This window comes from Eretmochelys imbricata, chromosome 3, assembly GCF_965152235.1.
Source record: "Eretmochelys imbricata isolate rEreImb1 chromosome 3, rEreImb1.hap1, whole genome shotgun sequence".
Classification (NCBI taxonomy): domain Eukaryota; kingdom Metazoa; phylum Chordata; order Testudines; family Cheloniidae; genus Eretmochelys; species Eretmochelys imbricata.
Window position 1 is genome coordinate 39,580,914 of NC_135574.1, and position 18,313 is coordinate 39,599,226.

At 43.8% G+C, this 18,313-nt stretch overlaps 1 protein-coding gene across 7 annotated transcripts in view; it reads left to right on the forward strand.

Moving 5' to 3' along the window:
• Positions 1–18,313, forward strand: part of FBXO25 (F-box protein 25) — a 64,147-nt gene that overhangs the window by 21,257 nt on the left and 24,577 nt on the right. For 3 of the 7 annotated variants that reach the window (XM_077812602.1, XM_077812605.1, XM_077812603.1), the window contains exon 4: positions 4,427–4,517. In XM_077812602.1, coding sequence (XP_077668728.1) covers positions 4,427–4,517 — 91 coding nt within the window. Of the gene's footprint in view, positions 1–4,403; positions 4,518–18,313 lie in introns of all 7 variants that reach the window. The other 4 variants (XM_077812598.1, XM_077812600.1, XM_077812599.1 and 1 more) reach the window with 2 other exon arrangements.

Here is an 18,313-nt window from a genome sequence, read left to right on the forward strand (position 1 = left end):
CAATAGGGCAGACCACAAGGTAGTTTTTAGCACATGTTTCTACCACAAGGTCAATGTAGTTAAAACAAGGGTATCTGTAGCTGCTCAACAATTGAGATATCCTAGTCCTTCAATTAATTCCCATAAGCCCATTGGGTACCTATTCATGTGTTCTACCTTTCCATCTCTCTGTGCCCTGAGCCCTGACCAAAGATGGTTTCCCTTCACTTCCCTCTGCTCAGGAAAGTGCATAGTCCCACCCTGCTTGCAGTTTCCCCAGCTATTCTATCCCCAGTGTTTGAAACAGCAGAACAATGGCCCCTAAGAAGCATGCGTATTGGCATGCAGCCTCCTGGCCTTATGAACGCACCAGCATCTTGCTGCAGCTTTGGGCTGAAGTAAACCAAACCCCCATCTTTAACTGTACAAAGAGGAATGTCAAACTGTACAAAAGGTATGTCTGAGGAGCTGCTGGCTGATCACGGGATTGAGCAGACCAAACAGCAGTGCAGAGAGAGAATACAGGGGTTCGAGGTGAACTCCTAGAAGACCAGGAAAAAGAATAAGAAGTGTGGTAATGCCCCAGCAACATGTTCATTTTACAGTGAAATGGGCTGTGTTCTGAGCAGCCCTGTGAGCGCGGAGACCTGTTTCAGCACGGACTCATATGTGGAGCTAGGAGGGGTGAGGGTTCAGAATTTGGATGTCCATGGAGATATGACCTAGCCCAGCCAGCAAGGAGAGGGAGAGGCAGAGATGTGGATGGCTATAGTCTCATCCACAAGCTTGTGTCCGATTCACAAGAGATGTTCCCTTAAACATCCCTAGAAGAGCACAGTGTGGTAGAGAGTATGCACACTGAAGAAGTAGGGGAGAACTCAGCATCTTATCTGATTACCAACAGATCTGCAACAGTCTGAAGTTGGCAGTTTATAAAGGGCAATAGAAACGCTCTTCTAAACCACTATTCGTTCTCACATCTGGGTGCTCTGTCTCTTAAACGCCAGGGAAGCACCTTACTCAGTTCCATGAATGTGTGGTTCTTCATGTGAAAGTTCTGGGCTCATGGCTAGTCATCCTATGTTTCCTTCATAATGTGCTTGTGTTCCTACTGTGACAGACTCAGACCAGAAAGATATAAGAGAATAGTGGAAGGCCAGTATATCAGCCTCAGAATGAGCAGGTCCTTGTTCCCAGGATAGCCAAACAAAGGCTACTCCAGGCCAATCAAGACACCTGACGCCAATTTAAACTAGTTAAGGTCATTAGGCTAATGCCGGCACCTGACCTCAATTAACTGGCAAAGAGGCAGTTAGGGGCTAATGGAGACAGCTGGAACCAATTAAGGTCCCACTCATACTGCTTAAAAGCTCTCCTTTCCAGTTTTCTCGGGAGAAGCCCAGGTGAAAGGGGCTGGAGGAGAGGAAGCATTGTTGAGTCCTGAGGTAAGGGTGAAGCGTGGAAAAGGGGACCACGGGGAAGTGGCCCAGGGAATCAAAGCAGCATCAGTGGTGAAGGGAAAGCCGCCAACAGCTGCTACCATTAGGGTACCTGCACTGGAACCCGAAGTAGAGGGCGGGCCCGGGTTCTCCCCTTCTCCCCTCCCCATGATCTACAGAGATCCCCTTGAGAGGGGAAGCAGACTTTGGTCCAGGAGGGAGGACAAACTGCACCTACTGACCTCTAAGGAGCAACAGAGACTGTGGGTATTCCACCTTCCCACCTCCCATACTGGCCTGTGATGAAAGTAGCTCAATAAGCTGTGACCTTTGCTGCTATACAGGGAAAGGGAGATCATATTGAGGGCCTTAGCGCGCTTCTGAGGCCACTGAATCCGCCTGGAGGCATGGGACCCACCAATACAGGCTCGGAGCTTTGTCATACTACCCAGAAGTAGTGGTCTGTGTAAAGTTCTGGCCTCATGGCTAAGGCTACATTTTCATCACGGGTATTTTTAGTAAAAGTCATGGACAGGTCATGGGCAGTAAACAGAAATTCATGGTCCATGACCTGTTCATGACTTTTACTATATACCCCTAACTAAAACTTCGGTGGGAGGGAGGGGGCCTGCGGGTGCTCTGGGGGGAGGGTGTGTTCCTGGGGTCCCACGAGTCCTCTGGGGAGATGGTCGGGGGGGCTGTGGGTGCTCTGGGGGGGAAGGATCCAGGCCGTGTGATGCTGGGAGGGGAGGGTTGGCAGGGCTAGCAGGCTCCCTACCTGTCTCCACATGTCCCTGCAGCTCCTAGGCAGCAGAGGGGCCAGGGGGATCAACACACTGCTCCCAACACAAGCGCCATCTGCGCAACTCCCATTGGCTGGGAACTGCAGCCAATGGGAGCTGTGGGGGTGGGGCTTGTTGGCAAGGGCAGCACGTGGGGCCCCCTGGTCTCTCCACTTAGGAGCTGCAGGGCCATGACTATGGGAGCTGGGGAGCCCTGCACCCCCCCTCGCCCATAGACCCCTCCCACACACCCAAACTGTTACTGCTGCAGAGGTCACAGAAAGTCATGGAATCCGTGACCTCTGTGACAGCCTCGCAGCCTTACTCATGGCTAGTCATCCCATGTTTCCATCATCATGTGCTCCCACCAGTGTGTGGGTGTGTTCCTACACAGAAGTTGGGATTATCTGCCATTTAAAAACAACATCGTCTCAGTCCATGTCCACTTGGCCGTGTCCAATTCCTTGTATGCTACTTCTGACTGCATGTTGCTACCTCAATTTCCTCTAGCCCCAAAACAGCCTCTGAAATCCCTGCCCACATCTCCTAGCAGCTAGTGCAGAGGCACAAAAACAAAACATTGCATCCATAAAAAACAGTAGTTCTTGGCCGTGGTGATTAGGGAGCCAAACGGCACACCACTACATCAGCTTGATTACTGCTTGGTTACTGCCAGTAAATGAATTTTGTGGGCCTAGACCATTTCCTCCCACAGTCCCAAGAGTGAACAGACAAGTTGTCCTACAGCACCCTGCACAGAGTGACACAATCTCAAGATACGAGCCAAGATAATTGTATTGCTTGTTACTGCTACATACAATGACAGTACAGACACGGGACATGACAGCAATGTACTGATGTCCACAATGATTGTGTAGTAGTGAGGTAGGCTACCAGGCACTTACAAGCACATGTTTACTTATCCCATGGCTTGCACATATTCCTGCTGAAATTATGCGCCACTGCAAAATGCAGATTTTGTGCAGAATTAATGTTCCTCATAGAATTTTATTTTTCATGCAGAATTTGTGAGTTCCACCAAATTGTTTCCATTTTCCAGTTTTGCATGTTTCAGATGTATTAGTTATGTATACACGTAACGTCTGTGCGCACATGAGCCTGAACCATGTATACGGCCAGGTCCATACAAACACACTTATGTGCACACTTGCCCCAACACATACACACTACCCGAGTTCTCCATTTCCCCATGCTAACCACCACTATCCTACAACTAAACTACTGCTAACTCACCAACCCCCATTCCTGCCTCAGTAGCTTGGCCCTAAAACCTTACAATACACACAGAAGTTTGAACTTGAACAGGACATGACAGACAGACGCAAAATAGTCCGTAAGGATGCTAGCACCCCCTTAGGCCAGGACGTTACAGTACATTTGTGTAATGACTTTGTTTAAATGAAATATTTAATTTCACTGAAATAGAAGATAACAGTCAACAAAGATACATCAATTTCTGTAATAATATGCCTTGTAAGGAATCTATTTGTCAAAAAAACATTTCCTGAATCTCTTTTGTTGTCTCTGTTGTTACAGACATACTTGCTAACAGGTATTTTGAAATAAATTACCAAAATTGAAACTGGTGTGATTAAATTGTGTTATTTTGACAAATAAAATATGCAGAATTTTAAAGTATTGTGCACAGAATTTTTTATTTTTGCCTCAGAATTCTCCCCGGAGTATTCACATGGAATGAAGATAAGGCCTTACTAATGTGTGGCATTTTAGTTTTTAGTTCAAAACGGAGCGGTTGTAATTTCCTCATCTTTTCTCTCGAAGACAGGGATCGGCAACCTTTGGCACGTGGCCCACCAGGGTAAGGCAGGCTGGGCCAGTTTGTTTACCTGCCATGTTCGCAGGTTCAGTTGATCGCAGCTCCCAGTGGCCGCAGTTCGCTGTTCTAGGCCAATGGGGGCTGCGGGAAGCGGCACAGGCCAATGAATGTGCAGGCCACCGCTTTCCGCAGCCCTCATTGGCCCTGGCAGGCCGCGGGCCAAAGGTTGCCGATTCCTGCTCTAAGAAATCAAATGAATGCTTGGCCTAGATTCAGGAAAGTATCCCTGTTCCATAAGGGTGCTTAGGCATAAGTTTAACTCTAAGTACATGCTTAAGAGCTTTCTTGATTCAGAACATTAGTGATGATTAACTGAACCATTTTTTTCTTTGTTTGCTCTTAAAGTATGTTTTCTTCTTTTTCAAGAGACATGGCTATTGCACATTGGGAGAAGCTTTTAATCGTTTAGATTTTTCAAGTGCAATTCAGGACATCAGAAGGTTCAATTATGTGGTCAAAGTAAGCTGTTTATATTATATATTTCATAAATGTTTTGCTGGTTTGTCTAGTATAATTATACATTGGTAATATGCAACTACATAAATAAGCTGTTTGCATAAAAATATGCATTTAAAAATATATATAAAAATACCCAAGTTCTGAAGTAAACTTTTATTTTTGTGTGTTGAAAACTGATTTATTATACTGTGAAACGCCTCAGACTGCAGAAGGAAGAAAATAGGCCAATAACTCTTTTCTGATGGCTTTTCAGAGAAACATTGATGGTAACTTCAGTAGTTAGTTTTTTGCATTATAAAAAATTCATAAAACAGCAAATTAAGACCCCACTATTAATATTCTGCAAAATAAACTATAATACGTTTGTTTAAATTATTTTCACAACTGCAATTTTAATAATTTTTGATAATGCATTATGAATTAGAAAATTTTCTGTAGCGTATTGTTTTTTTAAAACAACGAAGTGTGAGTGCTATGAGTAGGGTTGCCAGGTGTCTGGTTTTCGACGGGAACGTCTGTCCGAAAAGGGAACCTAGCAGCGTCTGGTCAGCACAGCTGACCGGGCACTAAAAGTCCACTTGGCCGCAGTAACTGGTCTCTGCTGCTAGGGGGTGGGAAGAGGAGCTGTCGTGGCTGGAGCCACATAGAAGAGCCTGCTCTCTGCTCAGCTGCTGATGCCTGACAGAGTGGTGGCTTGTTTCCAGACCAGGTTCCAAGAGGTAGGTCCCGCCACCCAGGGGGAGGAGGGATCCTGTCCACCCCCATTCTGTCCCAGCATGCCCTGATTGCCCGAGCCCTAACCCCTCGCTACAGGAACCGACCCCTCCCCCCAGCTCCTTGCTCTAGGGATCGCCCACCGCTGTGCCCCGATTTTGCAGGTGGGCAGGTTCCATGTCAGCTCCTCCGAGCCTGACTCTGCAGGCAGCAAGTGCATCCCATGAGAGGGGGGGAGTGAGCAAAATGCGGGGGTGGAGAGTGAGCAACTGAGGGAGGGGGGTGAGGGTGAGCAGAGGGCAGGGCCTTGGGGGAAGAAACAGGGTAGGGGTGGAGCAAAGGGGTTCAGTTTTCTGTACTTAGAAAGTTGACAACCCTAGCTATGAGGTGTCATTACACCACTCTGTCAATCTTTGCTGCAGCACATGCTTTATAAGTGGCAGGCATTTAGTGAGATAAGTGGTATTCCCTTTCTACTATTATTATTTCCCCTAAAACTTTGGGAGCAGCACCCAGATTTTTAAAAATCTTCTAGCCTGTCCATCTTCCAAAAATTACTTTAATGAGACGCTGTTCTTGCCATGTTTATCTTCGTCTATTTCACAAATGACAGAACAGGGCAAAGTTTTAGAGAAGCAATTTCTCAACACCTTTTAGTGATTGCTTCTTGGAACAATTTGTTCTAGAGCATCTAACAAGAGAGGCTAGCCTTAACTTAGTTTTAAGTAACACACTGTTATCTAGATTCAAAAGCCAAGGGGCAGATAATGTACTATAAAGTGACAGTGACATTAAACTTGAAAAAGTGAGGTTTCAGTCAAATGAGAAGGTTAGTCAAAAAGGCCCTGAAGTAAAAATAAAGAAATTTAAATCCTTGGTGAATGCAGGGATGGTACTCAAAAACAGTAACAATCTCAGAAAATGTTTACTGCGAGAAAGCGAAGAGTATTTAAACAAATATGGCTAAATGACAGTGCTCAAGAGGCTACTTGAGCAAACAGAAATACTTCAAAACTTGGAAATCTGACCGTAGTAAAGCCAATAAACAGGCGCATAAATTACAGCAGCCAATAAGAGATGGAACTAGAAGGCCCAAAATGGATTTCAAAGAACAAACAGCTAAAGATAAAAACAAAGAGATACTTTAAAAAAAAATATCAAAAGCAGGAAGCCTGCAGAAGAATCAGTGTGTCCACCGAATCATCAATAGTTGAAGGGGACAATTAAGGATGATAAGGACATTTCTTTGCCTCAATCTTCACCACCGAGAATGCTGGAGAACTTCTTAGTCAGGACCTGTTCTTTACTTGTAATAAAGGTGATCTATTCAGACGTGTCAGAATAGATGTTGGAGCAAATTGTTGATTTAAAAAAGAGTAAGTTACCAGGCCCAAATGGTAAACCAAGAGTTCTGAAGAAGTCTAAGTAGAAGTAGCTGAGCTGTTAACAAAAACATGCAATAATTAAAAATAGGCACTGTTCAGAGGATTGTAGGGTATCAAGCTTTTAAAAAAAAAAAAAAAAAAGCAGAAGCTCCAGAGGTTGATCCAGTGAATTTACAGTCTAGTAAGCCTTACATATGTACCTGTCAGATTGGTTGAAACAATAATTTAGCAAAAGATTAACAAAGTACATGGAAGATCATGATATAATAAAGTCTAAGCAGCTGGGTCTCCGCACACAACTAATCAAAGAACATGTCAAAAGTAGTAAATAAAGGAGAACTGGTTGGCATTATAAGCAGTGCAACCAGATCTGCCTTAGTTAAGGTTACATAATTCTTCCCATTTATAAAACCTGTTTTCAGTGGCTTATAGCTTTTCCAAAATTTAACTGTATGCTGAAGGGGAGAGACAAGACTGGGACTGATTCAGGAGGGTTCAGGTTTGGTGGGTGGAACAGTGGCACAATGATCTGTGCCCATTCCCCTCCATAACCTGGAATAGAACCCAAGATTCCTTAGTATTATCATTCCTCTGTCAACAAATCTCTCTGAAAGCCTCTGGCAAAGTGTGTGTCCCAATTCTTCTCCACTACTGGACTACTGTAACGGGGCCAGCACCCGCCTCTCATGCATGCCCCCTTTTTTGTCTGGCTGATAGTGCCTGCAAACACAGTTCTTTTCATGTCTTCTTGTGGATGGCCCCCTTTCTCTCGGTTAGGTGTGAGCCTGCTTTTCTTTTTTGGTCTTACATCAGGCTGGCACCTGCTTCTCGCGAGCATCACCCCCAGCTGCTAGTTCTCTCGGCGGGCCTTCGGCTGCTCAGTCCTCTGGCTGAGCCACACCCTGTCCCCCCTTCCAATTTATAAAGTCCAAGTTCTTTCTCGGCCCTGGTATGGAGCCATAGCTCTAAGTCTTCTTCCCAGAGGCACTGCCTTCTTCAACCACCCAGTCAGGGCCCATCTCAGTGCTGCCTGGTCTGGCTGGGTCCTGGGCTCAGCCTGCCTCATCAAGCTCCAGCAACTGAAGGCTCTGCTGTGCTACTTGCCTTTTAATGGTCCCTTCTGGCCCCTTATTGGTCGCTCCAGCAGCCCCTCTGATTGGCCGCTTTTCTGCAGCCACTCTAGACTCCCTGGAGGACTACTTGCTGTTCTATTCTGGGACAGGGTGACGCAGGCGGCAAGGCAGATTTGGGGTGGCGGTTCTTCCACTCAGTCTTTTCTCATGTCCCCCTTAGTCAGGTTGTACTCCGCTTGGGCTACCTCTGCCTCTGGCTCACTTCGGCCTCTGCTCAATAAATAATTAAAATCTTGCCTGTTTTCCATGGCTGCATCTGCCTCTGGTCCTCCTTTGACCTCTGCCTCTGGCCTCACACAATAAAACAGTTAAAAGCTTGCAGTAAAACAGTTAAAAGCTTGCCCCAGTAAAACAGTTGTATCTGACCTGACCCCTTTTGGAGAAGTTCAGTCTGAAGATCCCACTTTTGCTACCATAATGTAACGGAGTCAGCACCTGCCTCTCATGTGTGCCCCCTTTTTTTGGCCGATAGTGCCTGCAAACACAATTCTAGGCTGCCTGGAGAACTTTCCGCTGCTCTGTTCTGGGACAGGGTGATGCAGGGCCGTGAGTTCTTGAGCAGGGGGCCTCTGGACCTAGTCCACCCTGCCATAACTACACAGGAGGACAGCCTACTACTATCGATTTACTCCATTAGCTCAAGTGTTAGAGGTCTGTGCTGTGGATCTAAAGGTTCCAGCCCTGCTACTGACCCATTTCGGTATGAGTATGATGCAATGTGATATTTGTTTTTTCAATTTTCTTTGTTAAAAATCTAGGAAACTATATTCAAAAGTATTACGTTAAAAGTTGGCACAGTCAACCTTAATTGCAGCGTTTCTTAATCTGAGTGTTTGAATTGTAATCTTAATATTTCTGATGTAGTTTTTGTGTATAACCATTTCTTCAGATTTCCAAAAAGCGATTGACAAGGTCACAAACAAGAGGCTACTAAGGAAGTGAAGTAGTCACAGGGTGACAGGCAACATATTGTCATGGATTAAAAACTAGCTGGGAGACAGAAAGCAAAAAGAGTAAAATTAAATGGTCAATTTTCATCATGGCAGAAGGTTCCCAGCAGGGTATCTCAAGGTTCCATTCTAGGTTCTGTGATTAATGCATTTATTAATGATTTGGAAATGGCAGCAAGTAATGAAATAGTAACATTTGCAAATGTTACTAATAGGACTGTCAAGCGATGAATCGCATGATTAAAAAAAGTAATTGCCCAATTAATTGCAATGTTAAACAGTAACAGAATACCATTTATTTAAATATTTATGGATGTTTTCTACATTTTCAAATATATTCATTTCAATTACAACACATAATGCAAAGTGACAGTGCTCACTTTATATTTTTTTTTGTTTACAAATATTTGCACTGTAAAAAAACAAAAGAAATCGTATTTTTCAATTCACCTAATACAAGTACTGTAGTGCAATCTCATTATTATGAAAGTTGAACTTACAAATGTAGACTTATGTACAAAAAATAACTGCATTCAAAAAATAAAGGAATGTAAAACTTTAGAGCCTAGAAGTCCACTCAGTTCTATTTCTTGTTCAGCCAGTCACGCAGACAAACACGTTTGTTTACATTTGGAGGAGATAATGCTCCCTGCTTCTTGTTCACAGTGTCACCCGAAAGGTGAGAACAGGTGTTCTCATGGCACTTTTGTAGCCAGCGACGCAAGATATTTACATGCCAGATGCGCTAAAGATTCATATGACCCTCATGCTTCAACCACCATTCTAGAGGACATTCGTGCATGCAGATGACAGGCTCTGCTCAATAACAATCCAAAGCAGTGCAGACTGACGCATGTTCATTTTCATCATCTGAGTCAGATGCCACCAGCAGAAAGTTGATTTTCTCTTTTGGTGGTTTGGGTTCTGTAGTTCCCGCATCGGAGTGTTGCTCTTTTAAGACTTCTGAAAGCATGCTCCACACCTGTCAAGGTTCCTTCCCCACTCTGAACTCTAGGGTACAGATGTGGGGACCTTCATGAAAGACCCCGTAAGCTTATTCTTACCAGCTTAGGTTAAAAGCTGCCATCACCAAAGTGTTACACAAAGAATAACAGGGGAAGTGTCCACTTGGAAACGTCTCCCCCCCCCCCCCAGTACTCCCCCAAGCACTACACCCCCTTTCCTGGGGAAGGCTTGGTAAAAATCCTCACCAGTTTGCATAGGTGAACACAGACCCAAACCCTTGGATCTTAAGAACAATGAAAAAGCAATCAGGTTCTTAAAAGAAGAATTTTAATTGAAGAAAAAGTAAAAGAATCACCTCTTTAAAATCAGGATGGTAAATACCTTACAGGGTAATCAGATTCAAAACATAGAGAATCTCTCTAGGCAAAACCTTACGTTACAAAAAGACACAAAAACAGAAATATACATTCCATTCAGCACAACTTATTTTATCAGCCATTTAAACAAAACAGAATCTAACACATATCTAACTAGATTGCTTACTAACTCTTAACAGGAGTTCTGACCTGCATTCTTGCTCTGGTCCCGGCAAAAGCATCACGCAGACAGACAGGACCCTTTGTCCCCGCCCTCCCCACTAGCTTTGAAAGTATCTTGTCTCCTCATTGGTCATTTTGGTCAGGTGCCTGCGAGGTTATCTTAGCTTCTTAACCCTTTACAGGTGAAAGGGTTTTTCCTCTGGCCAGGAGGAATTTAAAGGTGTTTACCCTTCCCTTTATATTTATGACAACACCTCATCCCTCTTAGATTTTGGAAGGCACTTCAGATTCTGAAACCTGGGGTCGAGCGATGTAGCTATCTTTAGAAATCTCACATTAGTACCTTCTTTGCATATTGTCAAATCTGGAGCGAAAGTGTTCTTAAAATGAACATGTGCTGAGTCATCATCCGAGACTACTATTAATATGAACTATATGACAGAATGCAGGTAAAATAGAGCCGGAGACAGACAATTCTCCTCCAAGGAGTTCAGTCACAAATTTAATCAACACATTATTTTTTTTAATGAGCGTCATCAGCATGAAAGCATGTCCTCTAGAATGGTGGCCAAAGCATGAAGGGGCATATGAATATTTAGCATATCTGGCACATAAATACTTGCAGTGCCGGCTACAAGAGTGCCATGCGAACGCCTGATCTACTTTCTGGTGACCTTGTAAATAAGAAGTGGGTAACATTATCTCCTGTAAATGTAAACAAACTTGTTTGTCTTAGCGATTGGCTGAATGAGAAGTAGGACTGAGTGGACTTGAAGGCTCTAAAGTTTCTCTGTGTGTTTCAGGGCAGATGGTTGTGGGGAAATTGGGACGGGGGGTGCATTGGAATCACCCTGCAAGTTGTAATGAAGGCTGGTGAAGACCAGGGGCAGCTGTTTTGTTATAAGTAGGCTGCTGTGGTCAGTCTTGCATCAGGGCTGTACAGCACATAGACTCAGGGAACTACGTACATGCTTGTCAGCTGGCTATTGGTGTCCAGGATGTGAGCCATAGCAGAAGACCACAGCAGGCAGTTATATAACCTCTCACTGGTCTGGACTGTGTCCAGCCCTCTCCTGGAACACACAGAGAAATAATAATGTTTGATGCTTTTTTAAAGAGACCAAAGTACAGCTTATCACTTTAACTGGAGTTAACAATCACTTAAATTCAAATACAGCACTAGGTTGGTTTAGATTAAAAGTAAAACAAGTTCATTAACAAAAGGACATGGGTTAAGTGATACAAAGTAGAAAATATTGGAGGTAGAACAGGTTACAAACAAACCAAAGTTAAAATATGCTTTCTAATGGCTAAGACCGTCCTTAAAAAGCTACAGACTTTGCTCAAGGTAGTTTTCTCACTAGTCATTCTTTGAGCAGGCACTCTGGCCAGGACCCAACAAATGGAACACAGACTGCTTGGTTTCTTTTTCTCCTGCGAGGTAAGATAAAGATGGAGTCTCTATCTGTCCCTTACATTCCCAACAGAATTTTTTTTGTCTTGAAAGTCAGGAAGGTCTCCTAGGGATTCAGTCTCCTATGTCTCTCTGTGGTGCAGGAGCCATGCTAATTCTCCATCTCCCGAGGTCAGTCTCAGGATGTTCCCTGCTGGTTTAGCTTGATGGCTTTGTTTATTGCTAATATGTAAATTGAGATAAACCCACATTTCTTTGTCTAAGACAAACCTGTTTATTGCCTCTTCCCAGGCTAGACCGCCTGGTTTTAAACACATTCTAATAACATCACACAGAGAGAATTCATAACTTTGCATACAATGTTACATATATTTTTACAATGATGATATTGACCACTGTGATATTAATTTTCAAATGATACCCCACAACACATGTTTTGTACAAATATCATTGCAGTAGTGTGTAGCAGGTGAATACAGAGATATCCTGTCCTTTTGTGACCCAAGGTAAAAGTATATAAAATAAATAATAGAGAGATGGTAATTAGAAACCTAGGCTTTTGCTGTCTCATAACACAAGAACAAAGGAATATTGGATTAAGGTAAGAGTTGGGGAAGTAAAAAAACAATAAAAAGAAATACTTTTTCACATAACCTGTAATTAAGTTGTGGAACTCTCAGCCACAGGAAGTTGTTGAGGCCAAGAACTTATCAAGGCTCAGATGGGATTGGATATTTATATGGATATCAAGAATATCCAAAATAGTGATATTTTATGATAAATTTTGGAAGGGGTATTATACCTCATGCTTCAGTGCTTAGGCCTATCTTTTAACTATTGGAAATCAAAAAAAGACCTAATGCAGGGGGGCAGATTACCCCACATCTTCCTGTTGCAGATTTCTTACATCTTCTACTGAAGCTTCTGGTGTTGGCCTCTCTTGGAGACAGAATAGTGGACTAGATGAACCTCAGTTCTGATTCAGTATGACCGTTCCTATGTTGCAGTCTTCTTCTGTTGTCCAAGAGTAACATTTAGTTGTTAATAGACCTAATGCTGACTATGTTTATACAGTGTGTTTGTAACATACTTCTGTTTGCTGTGTCAAGTTAAAGCAGTATGATATAATTCAAGAATTTCTTCCATTGCCATGTGGAACGAAGTAACTCTTCTGAGGCCCCAGTTCAGCTCTGTGCGAGTGCCTGTATTATGGCTAAGTGTAAACAAACACAGAACAGTCATCTGGCTTTTTTGTTGCGAAATCAGTAATAAAATCAGAAAAGATGACTGTGAGAAACAGCATTTTCCAACCAGAGCTGCAACTCTCTCAATTAAGACTTTATTTCCAAAATAATTAATATGGGCAAAGTTCTTGTCCTGACATGAGGATGGTGAGCAGAATGTGCAGGAAAGCTTTTTTGTCCAGAAGGGGAAGACACCATTCTTTATGGTTAGGGTTGCCAACCCTCCTGGTTTCGCCAGGAGTCTCCCGGAATCAGGCTCTATATCCCGGAGGCTACTGAAGCCAAACCGGGAGATTTTAGGCTGCTAAAAGTCTGGCAGTGCAGCAGGGCTAAGGCAGGCTCCCTGGCTGCCCTGGCTCCATGCTGCTCCCGGAAGCGGCTGGCACATCCCTGCGGCCCCTGGGAGGCACAGGGGACTCCACACGTTTCCCGCACCCGCAAGTGTCGCTGCCACAGATCCTGATGCCACTGTTCCTGGCCAAGGGGAGCTACGGAGTCAGCGCTCAGGGCTGGGGCAGCGCACAGAGACCCCCTGGCCCCACCTCCACCTAGGAGCCACTGCTAGATGTGCCAGGTGCTTCCAGGAGCAGCGTGGAGCCAGGGCAGGCTGTACCACTGACCAGGAGCTGCCTGAGGTAAGTGCCACACGGCCGGGGCCTGGACCCCTCATCCCCTTCCACACTCCAGCCCCCACCTCGGAGGCCCCTCCTGCACCCAAACTCCCTTCCAGAGCCCGCATCCCCTCCTGCACCCCTACCCCAGCCTGGAGCCTTCTCCTGCGCCCAAACTCCGTCCCAGAACTCACACCGCTCACCTCCTCCATCCCAATCCCCTGCCCCAGTCCTGAGCCCCCTCCTGCACCCAAACTCCCTCCCAGAGTTTGCACCGCCTTCCATACTCCGAACCCCTCGGCCGCAGCCCAGAGTCCACACCCCAACCGCCTGCCTCAGCCCGGTGAAAGTGAGTGAGGGTGTGGGAAAGCGAGCAACAGAGGGAGGGGGGATGGAATGAGCAGAGCGGGGCCTCAGAAAAGGGGCAGGACACGAGTGGGGTCTCAAGGAAGGGGTGGGGCAGGCAAGAGAGTTTGAGTTTTTGTGATTAGACCGTTGGCAAACCTATTTATGGTGTGGGGAATGACACTTGTTTTGTTGAAAAATTGTAAAAGCCCCTTTCTGGATGTCTCCGGGCTCTCAATAAAAACAAAATCACAGTGCAAGTTCTACTCCATTCCTTTCTTAGGTCTATTGTAACAACATTGGAATCCCCCAACGGTCAGTGATGTCTGCAAATCGCTGCAATGTTTGTAAAAGGGTCAACCAATTATGAAGCTCATACTGCGTAGGAAAGCTTAGAGTTTCATTTTCCTTCACTTATATGCACCATTCTGCAGTGGAATTTATAGGAGTGTCTAGAAAAATGTTTTAAAATCTCATCCTAAATACATCTTTTAAGTTCTTGTGCTCTGTGCTTTTGGATTCCTAAAAAACTGCCACATCTTGTGGATTTGCATTCAGTGGTGTCGAAGGAAGGAGAGAAGAAGCAGTCAGCCGTTAGCTCAGCAGATAGTGGTTGTTCTGGTCTAGGATTTGCTGACTCTCTTATCTCCATAGCTGGTCACCACAAATTGCCTGCACATTTGCTGCAGCAAGGTCCGAAGGCTTCATGTGGATTTGCTTGAAATAAAATAATCCCCAATTATCAGTTGCTCACAGTTCCAAAATTTATCTAAATTGAGTTAGTGTTTCATGAAGTGGCATTAGATCTCCTTTTTCTTCCCCTTAGGTGCCAGAAGGGTATTCTCTATCTCTGTTGTTTTTTTAACTCCTACTTAATGACCTAATGCATCTCCCCTTTGGTAGGATCTTATCTTCTCTGAGAAGGAGCTGGAGATTAATATTTTAGGAGCATAAATGTAAGCCCCATTAAGAAAACTACAGTCCTAATCTGTACTAAAAATCCCCAGCAAACCTAGCAGTCTATTCCCCCTACTTCTCAAGCAAGTATTTAGTAGAGTTTTGTAGTGAGGTTTTATAATAAAGTCTTATGACATCACTTATATTTGTAAAATATGCTTTAATACATTATGCAGTAACAAAACAACCACCATAGTCCAGAACAATAAAATGTATTTTTATATGTACTTTAAAAGCTTTAATGCATTTTATTTGTTCACGTTCAAAATGGCAATGGGCTTCCCATTTATTAGCACCAATTAGGAAGGTACTATAGTATAGAATAAAACTCTCTGTACGGCTTTTCAAGGGATTGGGAATACCACCTTTGAAGTGTGAGATCCTGGAAAATGTTGATTGAGCTTTGCTGAAATTGTCCAGGCCCAAGTTCAAAAAGTTCTCTTTCATAATGTGACTTAACTACAGTGTAGTCAGAAAGAATTGACCTTGGATCTCCTTTTTAAAGTAATGAAATTAAAATGGCTGAGCACACTTAGTGCACATTAGTTAAACGTCAGCTTGTGAGTGCTGGAAATTGCAACCTCTACTTTTTTCCTTTAGGAAAAAGTCTATCTAAACAAGCTCTTTATATGCATATTCTATGCATATGCATATTCTTTATATGCATATTCTCTTCTATTATGAATACCGAAACCTGATGAGAAATTAAGAGAATCAGTAGAGTGAGTAGCAAACTACCTAGTTTTCCCATTGTAGTATTGGTCGGAGATGAGTGTGAATTCAATCAACTCATCTAGAAAGCTGATCTATAAAAGCATTTTAATATAGTGATTGCAGCTGTGAATAAGTCTTTTGTTTTTGTTCTGATGTCTCACTATGCAAATAAGTTATTTGTGCCAGTATCAAAATTCTGTACTGTCTCATTTCCATCTCCAACTTCTGATTTATCATTAATGTAGGCCCCAACATCTAACTTCTTATTTTCTACGTTACCTTTAATGCAATTTGATATTCATTGTGACAAAATGCATTTTTTTTCTTAGACGTGCCTTCTGTTCTTTGTAACAGAACTGCCTAAGAGCTCAGTGGAAATGGGTTTTAATGGTGTCACTTGCACCAGGATTTCCTTTGCATGCATTCAAATTGAAGCTCCTTTATACTGCTTAAGGGCTCAGAGCAGCCTATCTCTTTGTCCAGGAGTTAGCACACTCTTCAGCTTCAAAACAAGGGAAGGCTACAACTTTAAAGAAAGAAGAAGAAAAAAAACACAGAGGGGAAAAATCGCTCCTGACTTTTTAAAAGCTGGACATTCATGTGCAGAAGGACTTTGATCATCTCTGGCTGCATCCCCTTTCAGGCCAACTCCAACCCTTCTTCTCACCACCCACCTATCATTGAGAGTTTCCTAGAGGGAATTCTGTGAGCTGCCATGCAACTGCATTCTGGCCGTTCCGACAACAGTTTTCCCTAGCCTGAGGGGTGGAGACCATTTGAGCTGAAATAGGAGGAAAATAACAGCAAGTCTCATCATTTGTAGAAGTGAGAAAATCAGTCAGTAGCTATGATTGTTATCTTCAAATACTAACTGTACACTAAGGTCAAAAGCAAAGTTCTCCATCTGCATTTCAGTGTGCTCTAGATCAGCACCAGACTCACCTGTGTTTCAAGAGATGGGGTTTAATTCTTAGAATATTATTGCAAATTTCTCAAATTAATATTTATTTATGAATATTCATATCCATTTTGGCTTCTATTCAAGTACTGTATAACTTTTGTGGTAATATGATTATATGCACACCATTCATCATCAGATTACTGCAGTTATCTTTTCCTAGGGCTGAAGGTGGAAGCAATGCTGGGGCCTCCAGTTCATGAGGAATGTGGCAGCTTCCCTCTTGAGCAGGATGCACCATGATGAGCGCATCATGCCCGTGCTCCAGTCAGTATACTGACTACCGTTTTGTATTCAAAACCTGATCCTCAAATCTTTCAATGAGCCAGGACCCATACATATCAGAGTCCACATCTCCATCCATGAACCTCCAAGACAGCGGCCTTTACTGTCTCCCTGTAGCTTACAAAGACTGTGATGGAATATGTGAGAGCAGAGATGAAGTATTCTCAGTGAAGTGGCTAGCTGTGAAACAAGCTTCCAGAGGAGACTGGACATCAGCCTGGCCACATTTGTGCATGCTACAAGACCCTTTGAAAGAGCTTTCTCACATTATCAGTATGGTTTGGTCTGTACTAATTGAGCCTACAGGTTTATTCTAAGTGTGAGTTCAACTGTAAAAAGTGAGGTATAAGTTCATAAGATGTCACAACAGCCTATTACAAATGTTGATGGGAAAAGATATGAAAGGGAGACAGACTGAATTAGTACAAACAAAAGGTCTGCTGACAGAACCAAGGACTGCTAAAATCATGCATGGTGAATAAAAGAACTGTGGAACCAGAAAGCATCAAAACTAGTGTGTCAGAAACTAGCCTTAAATGGTGGACAAAATAATTAGGGGATGGGCTATTCCACCCACCATTCCCTTTTAGGATCCTTAAAGAAAAAGACTTTGGGAGAAAAATTGGCTACTGGAATGAGCTTCACCATCATGGCTGCTACCTCCACTGCCACCTGGGACCTCAGGCCTTCATCTTCCTGAGAGATGTCCTATCCAGACCAGGCTAGAGAGAGACACCCATATGACACTGCCACCTCTGCCTGAATCTCAGTCACCACCTGGGATGTGAGACTTTGTCTCCCCCAGCCCACATGTATCCTTTTTCTCCCCCCGCTTATTTTTTCTCTTTCCTACCTTCCCTCCTTTTTCCTTCTGTCTAATAAGAGTCTGGTTTATCTGGCCAAGACTATATATTATATAATACTGCTGTAAGCCTGTGACCAGGAATGAGCAACTAAGAGCAATACCCTAAAGAGCCTGATGCTGGTTTATGTTTTGCATGTCTCACAATGGTGATAAGACTGAGCCCTGGTCTACACTGGGGGGGTGGAATCGATATAAGTTACGCAACTTCAGCTACGTGAATAACGTAGCTGAAGTCGACGTACTTAGATGGACTTACCGTGGTGTCTTCACCGTGGTGAGTCGACTGCTGCCGCTCCCCAGTCAACTCTGCCTGCGCCTCTCACAGCACTGGAGTACAGGAGTTGACGGGAGAGTGCTTGGGGGGTCGATTTATCGCATCTAGACTAGACGCGATAAATCGATCCCCACTGGATCGATTGCTGCCTGCCGATCCGGCGGGTAGTGAAGACATACTCTGTGAGCTCTACGTGTGTTTCTCCAGCAGTGAGGTTGCAAATGAGAATCATTTCAGAGGCAGAAGCTGCATCTTCTGTCCTTTCTGTTCCTTCCTCTAGACTTTAACAGCAACAATGACAGCTTCAGCCCATCTCAGGTAACTTCTTTTCCCAAAAACTACAGCTTTGCAAATCTGCAGATATTCACTTATATTCACAGATCTCCACATCCGGGGATGTGGATATCCACAGATCGGATGCAGATACAAATTACATATCCGT